This window comes from Cricetulus griseus, chromosome 5 (genome assembly GCF_003668045.3).
Source record: "Cricetulus griseus strain 17A/GY chromosome 5, alternate assembly CriGri-PICRH-1.0, whole genome shotgun sequence".
NCBI classification, from domain to species: Eukaryota; Metazoa; Chordata; class Mammalia; order Rodentia; family Cricetidae; genus Cricetulus; species Cricetulus griseus.
Genome location: NC_048598.1, coordinates 165,531,775 through 165,548,389, shown reverse-complemented (window position 1 = coordinate 165,548,389; position 16,615 = coordinate 165,531,775). Strand labels below are relative to the sequence as shown.

The window sequence follows — 16,615 nt, the reverse complement described above, 5'->3', positions numbered from 1 at the left end:
TAGGAAGGAATCATCTTCATAGTAATCCACAGGTAAAAATGTCCAGTGGAACAGGATGTTTCCATGAGAGAACACACCGTGTTACAGGCAGTGGGGATCTCTCCACATCCACTCACACCAGGCCAGATACCAGAGATAATTTTTGTTTGCAGCTGCAAACATGTAAAGGCACAGCAGAAACAAAAGAGATTCTGGGGTCTGTGGTCTCTGGGCCTTGCCTGTCCAAGATTGCTCCATTAGGGAGTTTCCTTCTGGTGGGCTGACACCTTGAACTTCAGTTGCCACCAGCTGTTCCTCTCGAGTGACCACCGCACAGGTGCTCACACACTCAAATAATAATAATAATAATAATAATAATAATAATAATAATAATAAGTAAATAAAACTATAAGCAAAGGGGACATCAGTGATTTAATTACATAGAATTTTAACATTGCTGTAAATGAGATATTTTATAGAAAGAGTTAAAATACAAAAAAAATGAAGTATTGTGTGTGTTTAATGGTTTCATTGCTATCTATAAGGAGTTCTTATAAATCAAGTAGAGAAAGATAAATACTGTGAGAGACAATGGACAGAGAACAGAAGAAGTCAAGCCAGCTGATCAATATAGAAAATGCTTTCAGCATTAGTCAAAGAGGTCAAAACTGGAGCACATACAATCATTTTACGCTCATTACATTGGCAACAGTTAAGGCACTGGTGCTTGGGAACTTCTTTGCACTATTTTGTGGAATGTATTTGGTCTACCCTTGCTGGATGGCAACCTGGCAATATGTGTTTAGAACATATATAATCTTCACTCACATTTCCCAGGAAATGTTCCTAAGGAAATCATGATTCATACTTACAAAAATGAACCAAAAGTGCTGCTCGCTCAGTGGAGATAATATTAGAAAAATATGCATAATGATTTGGAAAATGAAAATGAGCTATAGATAGTTACACAGAAATGTGCAGAAAGATCACTAATGCTTATACCATAAGTACCACATATTTACCGTATACACCTCCGAGTCTGCAGGTGTCAGGAGGAATGAGCCAGTGGGTGTTAAAGGAGGGCTTCTGTTCATTTCTCTCTTCCCTTGGTTTTTGATAATTTTGTTTGTATAGTTTGATTTTATACTAAGCATTACCATTAAGCAAACATACTTGAAAGTGATATTCAATCCTATACTATGTTTTTATTACCAATTTGGTTTCCAGGAAATTACTTTGACAAAGTAGATATTATTGTGATGCTTTATTTTTGTAATTATGATTGATATTTTTGGAAAAATGAAAATGTCCTCATGATAGAAACCTAAAAGTCAGTAAGGGTGCTTGAGAGAGAGCAGACAAAACTGTGCATGTCTTAGGGTTAACGAATCTGTGTCCTGGAACTCTAGGCAATAAAGACATCACGTGGGTGATGTTGGAGGCAGGCGCAGAGACGGATGTTGTGAACTCAGTCGGAAGAACCGCCGCCCAGATGGCAGCCTTTGTAGGTGAGTGTTTACTATAGTTTCTCAGTGAATTATCCTAGTTTCCTAGTTTCCTGTTATGTGTATTATTTATTTATTTTGGGGTTTTTTGAGACAGGGTCTCAGTATGTATCTCTAGTTGTCCTGGAACTTGCTTTGTAGACCAGGGGGGCCTTGAACTCAGAGATCGGCCTGCCTCTGCCTCCCAAGTGCTGGGATTTAAGACATGTGCTACCACACCTGGCCAAATGTTGATAGTTCACTATAACATAGTGAAATCCTTGTGACTCTCTGGAGAAAATGAATGGCACATGGAATTCCCACTCTCTGAGACAGAGCAGTAGGGACATTTCATTGCACTCAAGTCTTTGAACTAAGGTGTTTTCTTTCTCTAATGGAGGGAGGTTGACCCAAAGATTAAGAAATGACCTGTGAAATCAGCAGACCTGATTGACATTCTTACTGTTCCACTTTGTAGCAAAGTACTTAAAGATGTTTGTCTTTCAGCCTCTTCACTGCCAAACTTTTACAAGTTCATTTTAAGGGTTAATAGGGATGATTGACTTAAGATCTCCATATGTAGAACTAAACAAATAGTTCTAGTTACTGCTGTGAATAATTGTCAGGGCAGCAATGGTGGTGTTATTGGAGAGGAGTGATGCATAACAATTTTAAGCTGTTTCATTATCTCCATCAGCCACAAACATTTACTTTGTGTGCCCATTCATCCTTGCCTGTTATTTGACATAATGAAGGGGTGTAGGGGAGGGTGAGTAGTTGGTCATTGGTATTTTGGTCTTTGAATTGGCAGTTAAAAATCCATTGATAGAAAAGCAGCTGATTTAGTAGGATCACCTTAAGTGGCCTTGTGATGACCAGTAATTAAGCAAAGTCTTAATATTCACACCCTGTATCTTTGTAGGTGCCTTGGTTACAGTGGTAAGCAAGAAGTTAAGTTGCTCATGTTTTCACAGTGTTTAAAGGCAACTAGCAATGGACAAAAATGGTTGTGCCATTCTCTAAGAGAGAATTTGAGTTCTGGAGACATACTTTGAAGAAAGGGATTTTCTACCCTGTTCCAACAGGTTTTTGAGAGAAATTATGTTTAAGCTGAGATACAGTAAGAATTAGTCAGCTAGGGCAACATTAATTATATATTATATTAAAGTTTATAGTCATTTTTTTTCTTGAAATTAGTAGTTGCTTCCATTTATTAAGCTAGGCAGTCTACTTATGTTTCCTTTGTAATGGCACATACTCTACACTTTAATTTCAGAAATATTTGAGAAAGGTATAGTTTTGCTGAGCCAACTTCAGAGAAGTTGTTTAACTCTCAGAGATTTTCTGACTGTCCCCAGCTCACATCCAAGCTATCATAGAGGGTATCAGCACGGTGGGTGTGAACACTTAACTGGGAAATCTGGAGTGCACATTTTAGTTCAGGATGTTGCTCATTAGTTTTGCAGGAAAAATCTCATCACTTTTGTGGGCCTCAATTTTCTGATTGGTGTGCAGTGAAGAGTTTTGTTTAATCTTACAGCTTTTTATTATGACCACAATAAATGAAATAGCTCAAATGGAAGTTAATTTCCCCAAGGCCACAAGACTGGGAATGGAAGATCTCATCCACACAATGCTGTTGTCTTTTTCTCTTAACATTTTTTATATTATTACCAAAACTTGAAATCACAAATTATCTACAATACCACTCTATTTGAAGTAAGAGACATTTTTAGTCACATGTGCTGTGGTGATTTGAATGAGACTGGCCACCCGTAGACTCATATATTTGAATGTGTGGTTTCTAGTTGGACTTTAGGGAAGGATTAGGAGGAGGTGTGTCGCTGGGGGTGGGCCCTGAGGTTTCAAAAGGCCCACACCTGGCCCAGAGTTACTCTCTCTCTCTCTCTCTCTCTCTCTCTCTCTCTCTCTGCTGCCTGAGGATCAGGGTGTAAAGCTCTCAGCTACTTCTCTAGCACCATGCCTGCCTGCCTGGCACCATACTTCCCACCGTCATGACAAAAGACCAAGCCTCTGAAACTTGAAAGCAAGCTATCAATTAAATGCTTTCTTTTATATGAGTTGCTTGTTCATTGTGTCCCTTCACAGCAATAGAACCATGACTAAGATATATGATGTACTGTCTAGTTTTATGTCAAGGTGACACACGCTATAGAAAGCTGAGGGGAGGGAACATCCGCTGAGAAATTGCTTCTATAAGATCAGACTGCTGTACACCATTAGGGCATTTTCTTAGTTAGTGTTGTGGGAGGACTCAGCCCATTGTGGGTAGAGCCATCCCTGAACTGGTGGTTCTGGGTTCTTCTAGGAAAGCAGACTGAGCAAGCCATGTGGAGCAAGCCAGTAAGCAGCACCCTTCCATGGCCTCTGCAGCAGCTCCTGCCTCCAGGTTCCTGCCCTGTTTGAGTTCCTGCCCATTGCTTTCGATGAACTGTTTTGTGGACATGTGAATGAAATAAACCCTATGCTCTCCAAGTTGTTCTTGGTGTGAGTGTTTCATCAAGGCAATAGAAAACATAACTAAGACATACCTGTGCAGATTTTTTGTACTTATAGAAAATCTAAAAACCACAGATGAGAGAAAATATACAGTATTTGCTTTCATGAGATTGGCTTAATTAGCTTAGCATGATTATCTCCAGTTGTATTGTTTGCTCCATTCTAAAACAACAGTAATAATGTTTTCTCTGCATTTAAAGCTATTTAAACTAATGCCACAGGTGAAAGGCACACCACACCTTGTTAGTGGAAGTTACATTTTCTGTATAATTGGCCTTTAAATTTTCTTTCCTTTTATTGAGAATAGGTTTTTTTCATATATCCTGATTATCCTTTCCCCTCCCTTTAATCCTCCCAGGTCTTCCCCAGATCCCCTCCCATCCAAATCCACCCCTGTCTCAGTTAGAACTAATAATGCTACCACAAAACACCATGACCAAAAAGCAAGCTGAGGAGGAAGGGGGCTTCCACATTGCTGTTCATCACTGAAGAAGGCTGGGGCAGGAACTCAAATGGGGCAGGATCCCAGAGGCAGGAGCTGATGCAGAGACTGTGGAGGGGTGGTGCTTACTGTCTTGCTTCCCCTGGCTAGTTCATTCTGCTTTCCTATAGAACTCATCAGCCCAGGGATGGCACCAACCACCATGGGCTGTGCCCACCACCATTGATCACCAAATGAGAAAATGCCTTACAGCTGGATCTCATGGAGGCATTCCCTCAGCTGAGGCTCCTTCCTCTCTGATGACTCTAGCTTGTGTCAAGCTGACACAGAAAACCAGCTAGGACGATCCCCTTTCTGTCTCTTATTAGAAAACAAACAGGCTTCTGGGGGATAATAATAAATATAATGTAATAAGAAAGTCAAAAACTAACATATTGGAAAAGGACGAAACAAGCAGAAGGGAAAAGGCTGACAACAGATATAGACACAGAGACCCCACTCATTTGCACACTCAGAAATCCCATAAAAACACTAAACTGGAAGCCATTGTACATATGCAAAGGACCTGTAGGGTAAAAACAGAAAAAAAAAATAAATGTAAAAAAAAGGCCTGCTATGACATGATGAGGCAAAGAATCTGCAAAGATGCCATTGAGTTTATTTTTTGGTGGCATCCACTGCTGGGCATACAGTCTACCCTTAGGAATAGTTTGTTTTCCCGGTGAGATTCCCATGGAGAAAACTAATTCATTTGAGCGTGGTTATCAGTTGGAGACAGCTTCTGGATTAAGGATGGAGCATGTGTCTTCTCCATTCAGGGTTAGGACTCCATCTGACACTTACCTGTTCGGGCGGGCCCTCTGTGTGCAGCCTCTGTCTTTGTGAGTTCACATGTTGATGTAGAGGGCCTTGTTGCCTTGGTGTCCTCCATTCCCTCTGGCACTTCGATTCTTTCCACCTGCTCTTCCGCACGGTTTCCTGAGTCCTGAGAGGAAGGTTTTGATGGAGACCTCTTCTTGTAGGCTGAGTGTTCCAAGGTCTCTCACCTTGCATTTTGGCTGGCTGTGGGTCTCTGTGTTTGTTCCTATCTGTTGCAGGCAGAAGTTTCTCTGATGATGGCGGAGCAAGGCCAGAATGAGATTAGGAGTCATTTTATTGCTATATTATTTTGGTAGAAAAGTAATGTTGGTTTTACCGTAGGTCCCTGGGCTGTCTAGTCTCAGATTCGTGGTCACCCAAGCAGTGCTAGGTATGAGTTCCATCTCCTAGAGTGGGCCTTAAGTCAAATCAGATATTGTTTGGTTCCTCCCACAGGTTGATGCAACCATTGCACTAGCATGTCTTGCAGGCTGGTCAGCACTGTAGATCAGAGGGTTTGTGGCAGGGCTGGTGTTCTTGTTTCTTCTTTGGCACCAAAGACACTAGCAGGTAGGAGATAATTAGTCTGTTAAAACAGTAGTCTTCTTTCTGTCCCTTGGTTCAGCAGTATATATGGTGGTGTACCCACAGATGACCTCTTGTCACTTTTAAACAGTGATCAACCTATACAGGAAATGCTATTTGTGGCTTGCTTTCCTTATTTACTAGTAAGTTATAATCATCTCTTTCACCTTGGGGTTCTAGTGATTCATCTTAACAGCTATGTAACATTCTGTGGCACAGATGCCCCAACGTTCATTTAGCTTTCCCTGTTGGCTGATTTGATAACTGTTATCCACTAACCTTGCTGTTAGCTACATATTAGTAACTTAATGTCTTTTAGATGTTATCAGAAATAAAACTTGCTAAGAAAAAGAATGTATTTTAATTTTTATGTTAAGTCTAGATTGTTTTCCAAAAGGAGACAGCAATTCATCTGAATATCACCTGCTGGAAATTATCTTTCTTCTGCTTTTGCTGACATCATAGGTGAAAGAAAGTTGTGTCGTGACTTTGCCTCCCCTCAAGATTAGTAAAGCTCAATGTTGGGCATTTCTGTTTTCTTCTGTGGACTCTGCTCCCCTCTTCTGCTCTCCTCTCCTCTCCTCTCCCCTGCTGTCCTTTCCTTTGTTGTTCTCTTTGATCTTCCCTGCTCTCCTCTCTCCTCTCTTCTCTTCTCCTTTCCCCTTCCCTTCTCTCTTCCCCTCTGCTCTGCTCTCCTCTCCTCTCCCCTGCTGTCTTTTCCTTTGTTGTGCTCTCTCCTCTCCTCTCCTCTCCTCTCCTCTCCTCTCTCCTCTCCTCTCCTCTCCTCTCCTCTCCTCTCCTCTCCTCTCCTCTCCTCCCCACCTCTGCTCTCTCTGCTCTCCTCTCCTCTGCTCTGTTCTCCTCTCCCCTGCTGGCTCCTGATCTCCTCTTCTCTGTTGTCCTCTCCTCTCCTCCCCGCTCCCCTCTCCTCTTCTCTCTCCTCCCCTTCCCTCTTCTCTTCCAGTAGGGTCTCTTCTAGCCCAAGCTGTCCTTGAGCTTGCTGTATAGTTGAGACTGGTACTGAGTTCTCTACTTTGCAGTCATTTGCATTTATAGACCTTTGCCACCCCCCCCTCCCTTTATGATGGGGAAGTTGTCTTTTTCTTACTGCTTAGAAACGAATTATTTGTATTATAGGCTGTCAGCTCTTTCTCTACCAAATGTGATTAAAAAATTGTATGCCAATCTCACTTTTGATTTTAAGGAGCTTTGCTATAGAAAACATTTTTAAAGTCTTTTTTAAATTGCTTCCAAGACTTTCATTTATTTAGAAGTTGTCTTAACCATAAGTTACAACAACGTTCTCCCAAATCTTCTTTAGAATTTTGCTTTTTTCTTTTAATGTGTATATTAATATGTGTGTTTTTCCCACATATATGTGCATGCATCATGTGCATGCCTGATCAGAAGATGGTGGCAGATCTGGAACTGGAGTTATGGATAGTTGTGAGCCTCCTTCTGGAAGCTGAACTGAACTCTCAAGTGCTGGGATTAATGGGGTGCATCACCACACCCAGCCAAACAATGTTTTTTTGTACTTCCCACTAGACTGTCTTGTAGATACATTGTATTTGAGCCCACCGTGTACCAACCCACCACACCTGACTACTGTATCAGCCATTTTTCATACAGCTTATCAGTAAGTACTTTCCAGCTAATATCCATATTATAGGAATTCTTACTCCCTAGATTCGGCTACTTCCAGCTCATTGCAGATGAAAGTTTTTTTTTTTTTTTATTTATTCCTGGGATCACAATGGCTTTCATGGCAAGCCAGGTTTCTGTGTGGTTTCTGGGCACTCAGTTTCGGCTCCTTGTGTGACAAGCACTTTTACCCACTGGGCAATCTTCTAGTTCCTCTTTTGCCTTTTTGCATTTGCATTTGTGTGTGCTTGTGTTTGTGTGTTTATTTAATGTGACTATCTTGGTGAAAGTTATGCCTTTTCCAGTTACACGATGTCCTCTGTGCTCAAGGCACTGCTTGCCCATATAGCAACCCCCACCCCCATGTCTCTTCTTTTTGTATTTGGCTTATCACACCTCTAAGCCCTTGCTCTCTGCCTTCTGCACTACTGTCTTAATCTCTGTGTCTGTAGCTCCTTGCTGTGAACCTTTCTGGAACAGTCTAGTACGTCTTGTGCCCATTGCTCTAGAACACCCTTGGTAATATGTCACCTCTTAGCATCCAGTTGATGTCATGGTTTCTTGCTCACTCTCCCCCATTCAGGTTAGCTGTCCAGATGCTTTCTCTGTTCTCTCTTGGTTGCTTTCTGCGATCTCTGTTTTCATTTAGGTTTTTGTTGCAGAACTTCTCAGATGAGTTGTGTAGATTGCCTACCTCTTGAAACTTACCACATCTAAATGATCTTTCTGAAATATACTTTTTCTTTTGCTTGTTCCTTGACAGTTACTTCACAGTTCTTTTCTCTCGGGTTCATTTCAAAGTTATGCTGCAGTTTTCTAAATTCTAGTTTCAAAAATGAGAATTCAGTTTCATTTCCATTCAGGGATTAGAGTACACCCTGGTGGGGAATTGTGGCAAAGGGCTGACTCTGCAGCTTGGCGGCAGGAGAGCAAGCTACTGCTTGTTCCGTGGTGCCAGCCAGGAAGCAGACGGCAGATTGGAACACGCCCAGGCCAGAGGCCCAAGGCTCAGCCCTAGGACTATCTGTCCCAGAGGTTCCACAGCCTCCCCAAGCTGACAATCAAGTGTTGAAACAAATGAGCCCGTGGGAGACAGTTCAGCTCAGTCAGTAACGATTGTCTCCCCCTCCCCCATAGTATTTCTTCTCGGTAATATACTTGGTAGTTGTATCTAATCAGAATTCTTAAGTCAAAATAAAGAGTTAAGACCTTCTTATAATTTTGTACAGAGTTTTAAACAATCAAGAAAAGTTAAATTTACAAAGATAAACTTTATACATATGCCAGTCTAATAAGTTATCAGCAAGTGAGTTAGGTTCAACTTGTTCTCTGACAGGGTCGTTGTCAGGTAGGAGATATTTTCTGTACGATATGTACAGTTGCCAGCTGGCTTTCCCAACCGTCCAGATAGGGGCTGGCTGTATTAGTCACTTTTTTCCTTCCTATGACAAAATACCAAAACAATTTATGGAGGGGGGGGCGTTGTGGCTCATGGTTTGAGGAGATATGGCTCCTCATGGCGGTAGGAGTGTGGGGATGGCGGTCACACTTTGCCATCCAAAAAGCAATGGAGTTTGGGATTCAGCACCCTGTTTTTCTCTTGTTATTTACTCTGGGACTCCCATCCTGGGATAGTTCCAGTCATAGAAGAAGAGTAGGTCCTGGTCTTCATTTAAACCTCCCTCACTGACACACCCAGAGGTGTCTCTTAGGTGACCAGCCAAGTTATAATGGAAATTAACATTTCAGGGACTGCTGGAAAAAAATAGTTACTTTCTTCTGACCCTTTATGTCCCAATCTTGGAGTATCTGGCTTTATACTTTTGCTGAGATTTTTTTTGTTGTTGTTATTCCAATTGAGAACATTTATTTGGAGACACCAACAAAAAGGCCAAACGATTATTAAAAATAATACAGCAAATAATTTGTGAATAAGAAAAAAAATCTACTCTTCCAAAAGTTAAATACTTCCGTAAAGAAAAATGTTTCTTCCTAAGAATTCTTTTACGCATGGTGGCTCATGTACACAATCCTAATAGTTAACTATCAGAAACAGTAAGGCTGCTGTGAGTTCAAGACCACCCACAGTTCTACAGTGAACTAATCCAGATTCTCTAAAGAAACAGAAGCAATAGAAGGAATATATATTAAAGGGAGATTTATTACATTGGCTTACACAGTATGGTTTGGGTTGTCCAACCATGTCTGTCTTCATACTGGAAAGGCTAAGAACATAGGAGTTGATTAGTCTACAGGACTGAGTGCCTCAGCAGCTCCAATTTGGTGCCAAAGGCGAGAGGAGGTCTTAGAAATCCACTGTTGACGCATCTATGTTGAAGGACTGAAGAATCTAGGTCCAGATGTCAGTGAAGAACAGCTGCAGAGGCAGCAACTTGCTAAGATATTTGAACATTGTTTCAGGTTTAAGAATCCCTGTGTTATGGAGCCATGATACAGTTACATGTAAAGAAACAGTGCAGTTACCCTCAGCCTTTTTGTTTCTCTATGTGTCACTGTCAGGGCACACAGTCACCTGTATGGACTTTGATGCTGTGATGCTTATAACCTGCTTGCATTAGGAGATTTGCTCAATTGAATGCTGATTTTCTGGTGGAAGGTTCTGGAAGTAGATACCATTTTCTAAGCATAGCACCTTGGCTGATTTCAGATTTTTAATATGTGGTTGACTTCTCAAGATATAAATAGAAACTTCTAGGCTGGGCGTTGGTGGCACACGCCTTTAATCCCAGCACTTGGGAGGCAGAGGCAGGCGGCAGATCTCTGTGAGTTCAAGGCCAGCCTGGTCTACAGAGCGAGTGCCAGGATAGGCTTCAAAGCTACACAGAGAAACCCTGTCACGAAAAACCAAAAAAATTAAAAATTAAAAAATAAATAGAAATTTCTAATAGGCAGAAAGAAGACATCAAGGAAGGGAAAATGAAGGAGAGAAAGGGTAACGTACACACCAAATGATACTGTTGTCAGTACTGAATTCTTTTTTCAAATCCAGGGATGTTTTCTTCTATCCCTTACTTTTAAATGTATCCTTCTGTTTTTCACTCTGGACTTTATTCTTTCCAGTGTTGGATTTCCTGGGTATTGTGAGCGCCCCCCATGCCTCGCTGAGTAATTTCTCTCTGAGTGATTTGCTACTACAAATTTAGTTCACAGAAACAAATAGGATTTGCTCTTTTGGATTTGCTTATTAATTTTTAAAAATTTGAGCTTCCCCGTGGCTCTTGAAAGCCCCTTGGGTGGTTGTTTGAGCTCTGTGGCTGTGGTGGCAGCGGAGCTCAGACACCAGAAGCCTTCTGCTAGGGGCACTGCATAGTCGCTGTTCTTCGCCTAGCATTTCTTGGGCACCCAGGTAAAGACTCCGGGGTTGTGGACCAGAGGCACAAAGGGCTTCAGTGTCTGTGCCTGTGTGTCCACGGTCTACAGCCACCTAGACCCTAGCAGGAGTCATTCTATTCAGATTATATGAATGCCGAGTGACAGGTACAGCGCCTGCCAGCACAGGTGTGGGGGCCAGATGGCCAGTAGTGCCATTTCCTTGCAGACAGCATCTGGCGGGATCACTGGCACGCGCAGGACTTTGTCCACAGAAATAGGAGCCAGGCAGGCAAACCAGCGTGGACCACTCTCTCCAGGACGGGCTGCCTGCGATCCCTTAGCCCTCGACAGGCAGACAGGAGAGGAGGGCAGAGCGGCTGCTCCGGCATATGCCCTACCTGTTCTGCCTGCCTGCCCAGAATGGCCACTTCCCGGCTCTAGAGGGAGCTGTGGTTGGAGGACAGCAGGAGCAATGTCAGGCCACCGGCTTTCTTGGGGAGACTGTGCAGTAGTAGAACTCTATTTAACCCAAGAAATGGCTCAAGAATGTGAGGGGCTGTAGTGTTGATTCCAAGCTCATGGGAGCCAAAGCTTTCTATACTTCATTTCACAAAGAGGCTAAGCTTCTCTCCAGTTCTTGGAGTTCATGGATGACTTAATAACATTAATGATTATAACAGAGATACTTTCCATAGACTATATTTAAATTACATGTAAATGTACCTGTGTGTCATTGGGGGAAACATGAGTATCATTGGTGTCAGGGTGGAAGAAGAGATATTTGAATCATAGTTTTTATAAAATAATTTTAGGATTGTTTTTAAGTTGAGTACTTTTTTTTTTTTTTTTGGTAGTCTATCTCTCTGCTTTAACTGCTTGCAAATGTTCTCTGAAATGTTTTCCTCTCCTTTTCTACTGTTTTCCCAAAGAATAAAAACATTTTGCATGTTTACTCCAAAAGCAAGCAGTCATGTCATAAAAACAAGGCAGACTCTTGTGTTTAATGATAAAATAACAACTTTTCTGTTTTTCTGTTTAAAGGTCAGCATGATTGTGTGGCTATAATCAACAATTTCTTCCCTCGAGAGAGACTGGATTATTACACTAAACCCCAGGGATTGGATAAAGAGCCAAAACTGCCTTCAAAGTTGGCAGGACCACTGCACAAAATCATTACCACAACGAATCTCCACCCTGTCAAGGTAGCCTGGGCCTATTGTATCTGCCTTTCAGATCAGCATTCCTCAGTGTCTAAACTGTTCTCATTCCATGGAGTCGTAATTGTCTAGGCAAAGTCCTGCAGTTGAAGGATTTGCAGCAAGTTCCCATGTCTGCCTGAGTGTGTTCAGTGAACGTCAGGAGCTGGTGAGGGAAACCAAGAGAAGCAGGGCAAAAGGCCAGGAAGAGAAGTGTTAGCCTCACTCAACTTGACCTTATCCCCAGGCATCACTGCAGACAGTCTGGCTCCAGCCCTGAAAGAATAGGAATCGTTTAGTGTTCTTTAGTATGTCATTGGCCTGGGCCTGTCCTGGAGGGAAAGAACAACTTCCTAGACAGAGGAAATGAGGTGGCTCCCTTGAATGAGAGAAGTTCTTGAGAAGAAACTGCATTGTGCCCTTAGCCCATGCTGAGTATAGCAGGCCTGGTAACATGCATCTAGGTGCACACCATTGACTTGTATGGCAGTACTTACCCTTGTGGGAATGCTCACAAGTTTAAGCATTCCATTAAACATGAGCACCTTTACAGCGCAAGTGGCTGTGTGATGCTTTTAAGCATGCTCTCAGTAGAATCAAACACGTCAGCTTAGGCACCAGAGTCAAGTTGTTCAGTGTGGGTTTCAAGAGCCGCTCTAAGCTGTTTTTCCTGCCATCTTTTGCATCTTCAGTTCTTTTTTTGTTTCGTTTTCAAGACAGGATTTCTCTGTACACAGAACAGCCTTGGCTGTTCTGAAATTCTGTAGACCAGGCTAGCCTCAGACTCAGAGAGATCTGCCTGCTTCTGGCTCCTGAGCCCTGGGATTAAAGGTGTGTGCTGCCACCACCACTAGCCATTTCTGGTTTTTTTAGAGATTAGAAGCTACATAAGAAATGTGAAGACGGGGGCTTAGAGTTCACCTGTATGCACCTCTGTTTTCTTGAGGGCAGTTCAGCAGTCCTCGACCACACCCACGAGTATGAGAAACTCCTTTCAGTGAGCTTTTAGGCAGAGCAGTTGGGCTAGGGGACCAGGTTTTATACAGAGAATGTAGGTGGTCCTGCAAGGCTCAGGTCATCACAGCCTGTTCCACTTTGGAGTGAAGTCCCCTGTTTTCTCTGTCACTTTCATACCCACGTCCTTTCTATCTCTCTGACTTTATACCCACGTCCTTTCTATCTCTGACTTTCATACCTATTTCTTTGCCTTCAGATTGCATGGAGGTTTGGGGATCATTTCTGATATTTGCATGATCTCCACTGTTTCTGCTAAATGTCTTCAAATTGTCTTTTTTTCAGTTATTTTTACAGATGTATACATTATGAGTAAACTAGAGTCTGTCCCTACTTTGGCAGGCAATATAAAAGCATATGATCTGAGGTGGTGGACACGAGTGAGTTTTTAAAGAGACTTGGCACTGTGCTTGTTTCTCCAGAGCAGCCTTGCTCTCCATAGGAATAAGCAGTCCATTCACCTGAGCCTCTGCCTCCAGTCCATAGTTTGGAGACAAAAGGCGCCCCATTGCTTTTGTTATGATGGCCTACTTTTCCTGTTTCACCCATTTCCAAGCTGGCATGCGTCTTCAGAGGGTGATAAAAGAGGAAAGCAACCCTGTCCAAAGCCAAAGCTTTAAAAAAAAAAAAAAAAAAAGCACAGAACTTCTCCCTATCCTCAGCTCACCTTTTCCTTGCCTTTGTGCCTAAAATGGCTGCTCTTGCATCTAGGTTACATGACTGCTATAGCAATGTGTTTGTTCTCACGAGGACTTGGGGAGTTGTGCTGATGCCCAGGCAATAATGGTTATCTAGGAGAAAAACAAAATCTCAGGAAAAATCACGATAGCACTGAGAAGGGCCTTCGAGGGAAGAGCAGGCAGGCACATGTCACAGTCCATCCTTTCATTGTTCAGGTGCTTTTCAAGCCCAAGACTGTTGACTTACCAATTTAAACACTAGTGGGCAAGGTTGAAAAGAATTAAAAATGCTGCTGCAGGAGCATATTCTTTGCTAGCCATCCTTGCAGAAATAAGACTCTTGATTGCATGCCGAAAGGGATAAAGTACAGAATGAAAAGTTTCCTTTGCTAATGTGAATATTCCTTTGTGGGCAGCATGCACATGTTTCAGTAACTCTGCACTACCCAGGGAGGTGGAATTAATGAGTCCTGTACATCACAAATCATTTTTTTCTACAAATTAGTTTTTAATTTTTTTTTAAATGTGTATATATGTATCCCTCTGTGTATTTGCCCCACTTGTGTGCTGGAAGAGCAGCCAGTGTTCTTAACCACTGAGACATCCATCTCTCCTGCCCCACAGATTAACTTTTTATGTTTGTTTTGGTAGGGAGAATATTCAGCCGATTTGCTAATAAGGATTCAGTTTTATTCACTTCATGAAGTCTGGCAATTTATTTTAATGTGCTGGATCTTAAGAAAATATTTGGTTATGGATAAGTTGACTAGTGTCAAAAGTGATTTCTCATTGACCTTAACTCTCTGTTACATTTGCAGGTAAGCTACACATGGCTATCATGTCAATTCACTGATGAGTTTTCTTCATGTCTGAAGTGAATGTAATCCACAGAGTCTCCTCCCTGGCACAGGGGTTGACCTGAAACATATAGGCTAGCACCTACTGACTGTGCACACCCTCGACATATCACACACGTCTTCATTCTTATTGGGCTGTCAGCCATCTTTAGGTGATCAATCCCCTGCAGACTAACTTCAAGTAATATACACTGTAGCAAAGCTCATTAAAACACTGCTGATTACATTAAATTTGAGCTTAATTAGTATATAAATAGGAAATGTAAAACCCATAATGTATAAGATGGTATAACTTTCTACTCTTTCCCTTTCAAAGCTATTTCTGGTTTCCATTTAACATAACTGCATTATTGCAGAGGATTGGATTCATCTTAAGGAAAATTTCCACAAAGAAATATAGTTAATTGGGAAGTAAAAACACATATTATTTCTAGACTTCTTTCTGTAGAGGTATGATTTTCTTGTAATTAGTGGAGGACTGGGGATGTAGCTTAATAATAGAAGCTGTGCTTAGCATTCAGGAAGCCCAGGGTTCAGTTCTCAGCATGTCATAAACTGAGCATGGCGGCGCACATCTGTGACCCAGCACTTGGGCTGTGGAGGCAGGAGGGTCAGGAATTCAGGGTCATCCTTACATACCACATTCAAGGTCATTCTGGAATACATGAAACCTGTCTCAAAATCCAAAGGGAAGGGGGGGTGAGAAAGGAAGAAGGGAAGGGGAGAGTTGTGGTTTCCATGTGAGAAATTTTTTATTATTAAAATCTTCATTTATTTTGCATACCAACCACAGTTTCCCCCCTCTCCTCCCATTCTCTCCCCCAACTCTCCTCTACCTCCCCCTCCCCCATCTACTCCTCTGTTCAGAAAGGGGCAGGCCTCCCATGGGAGTCCAGAAAGCATGGCCTATCAAGTTGAGGCCGGACCAAGCTCCTCCCACTGCATCAAGGCTGGGCGTGGCATCCCAGCATGGGGAATAGGTTCCAAAGAGCCAGCTCAAGATTATTGAGTTTAGTGAAGTTAACTAAGTCATTACTTGCTCGTGATACTGTCCTGTGTGTAATGAGCGGCCAAGCAGGTACACTGTTATCATTTATAAAGTTCTTTTCAGACACACCAGGCATGCTAGGTTAGATGACAGACCACATTTTCATTTTAATATCAGTATTCACTTTATGACATAGAGTAGTAGCAATTTGCCTCCTGATTTGAGTTGTGCGGTAACTATGATTCTGAGAAGACCCTGGGCAGTCTTGGCCTCAGCCTTACTGACAGCCTCTCTGTACATGGAGACATCTTTCGTGGGATTTCAGTGTTCAGTGGCATTTCTTCTAGATTGTGATGCTTGTGAATGAGAACCCTCTGCTGGCAGAAGCAGCCGCTCTCAGTAAATGCTACAAGGTGATGGATTTGATCTGTGAGAAGTGCATGAAGCAGAGAGACATGAATGAAGTGCTGGCTATGAAAATGCACTACATCAGCTGCATCTTTCAGAAATGCATTAACTTCCTCAAAGAAGGAGAGAATAAACTGGATACCCTGATCAAAAGGTACTGCTTCTACCGTGCCATGTGCAAAATGCTCAACATGGCTTCTTATATATGAAGCCTGGTGACATGTGTAAAAACTGACATTTTAGCAGCAGCAGACACTGTTGGAGTGACATTTAGTCTCCCAGGAACACGGGGTGATATTTAGGCAGAGTTTTTCTTTCTTTTTCTTTTTTTCTTTTCTTTTTTCTTTTTTGCTTTTTCGAGACAGGGTTTCTCTGAAGGTTTGGAGACTTGTCCTAGAACTCTCTTTGAGACCAGGCTGGCCTCGAACTCACAGAGATCCACCTGCCTTTGCCTCTGGAGTGCTGGGATTAAAAGCTAGTGCCACCAACGCCAGGCTTCAGGCAGAGTTTTGTCAGACAGAATTATGGCTATTTTGTTGCCGTTACTATTGATTTACTCTTGAGGAATCTTTACAGATGGTAAATGACATTCATAAGACCACACAGTTAGGAAACGGTCCAAGTGAT

At 42.2% G+C, this 16,615-nt stretch overlaps 1 protein-coding gene across 1 annotated transcript in view; it reads left to right on the top strand.

Annotated features, from left to right (window-relative positions):
* Window positions 1-16,615, top strand: part of Ankmy2 (ankyrin repeat and MYND domain containing 2) — a 45,904-nt gene that overhangs the window by 18,509 nt on the left and 10,780 nt on the right. Inside the window, exons 4-6 of the mRNA XM_027419747.2 lie at window positions 1,389-1,487; window positions 11,887-12,047; window positions 15,928-16,142. Coding sequence (XP_027275548.1) covers window positions 1,389-1,487; window positions 11,887-12,047; window positions 15,928-16,142 — 475 coding nt within the window. The remainder of the gene's footprint in view (window positions 1-1,388; window positions 1,488-11,886; window positions 12,048-15,927; window positions 16,143-16,615) is intronic.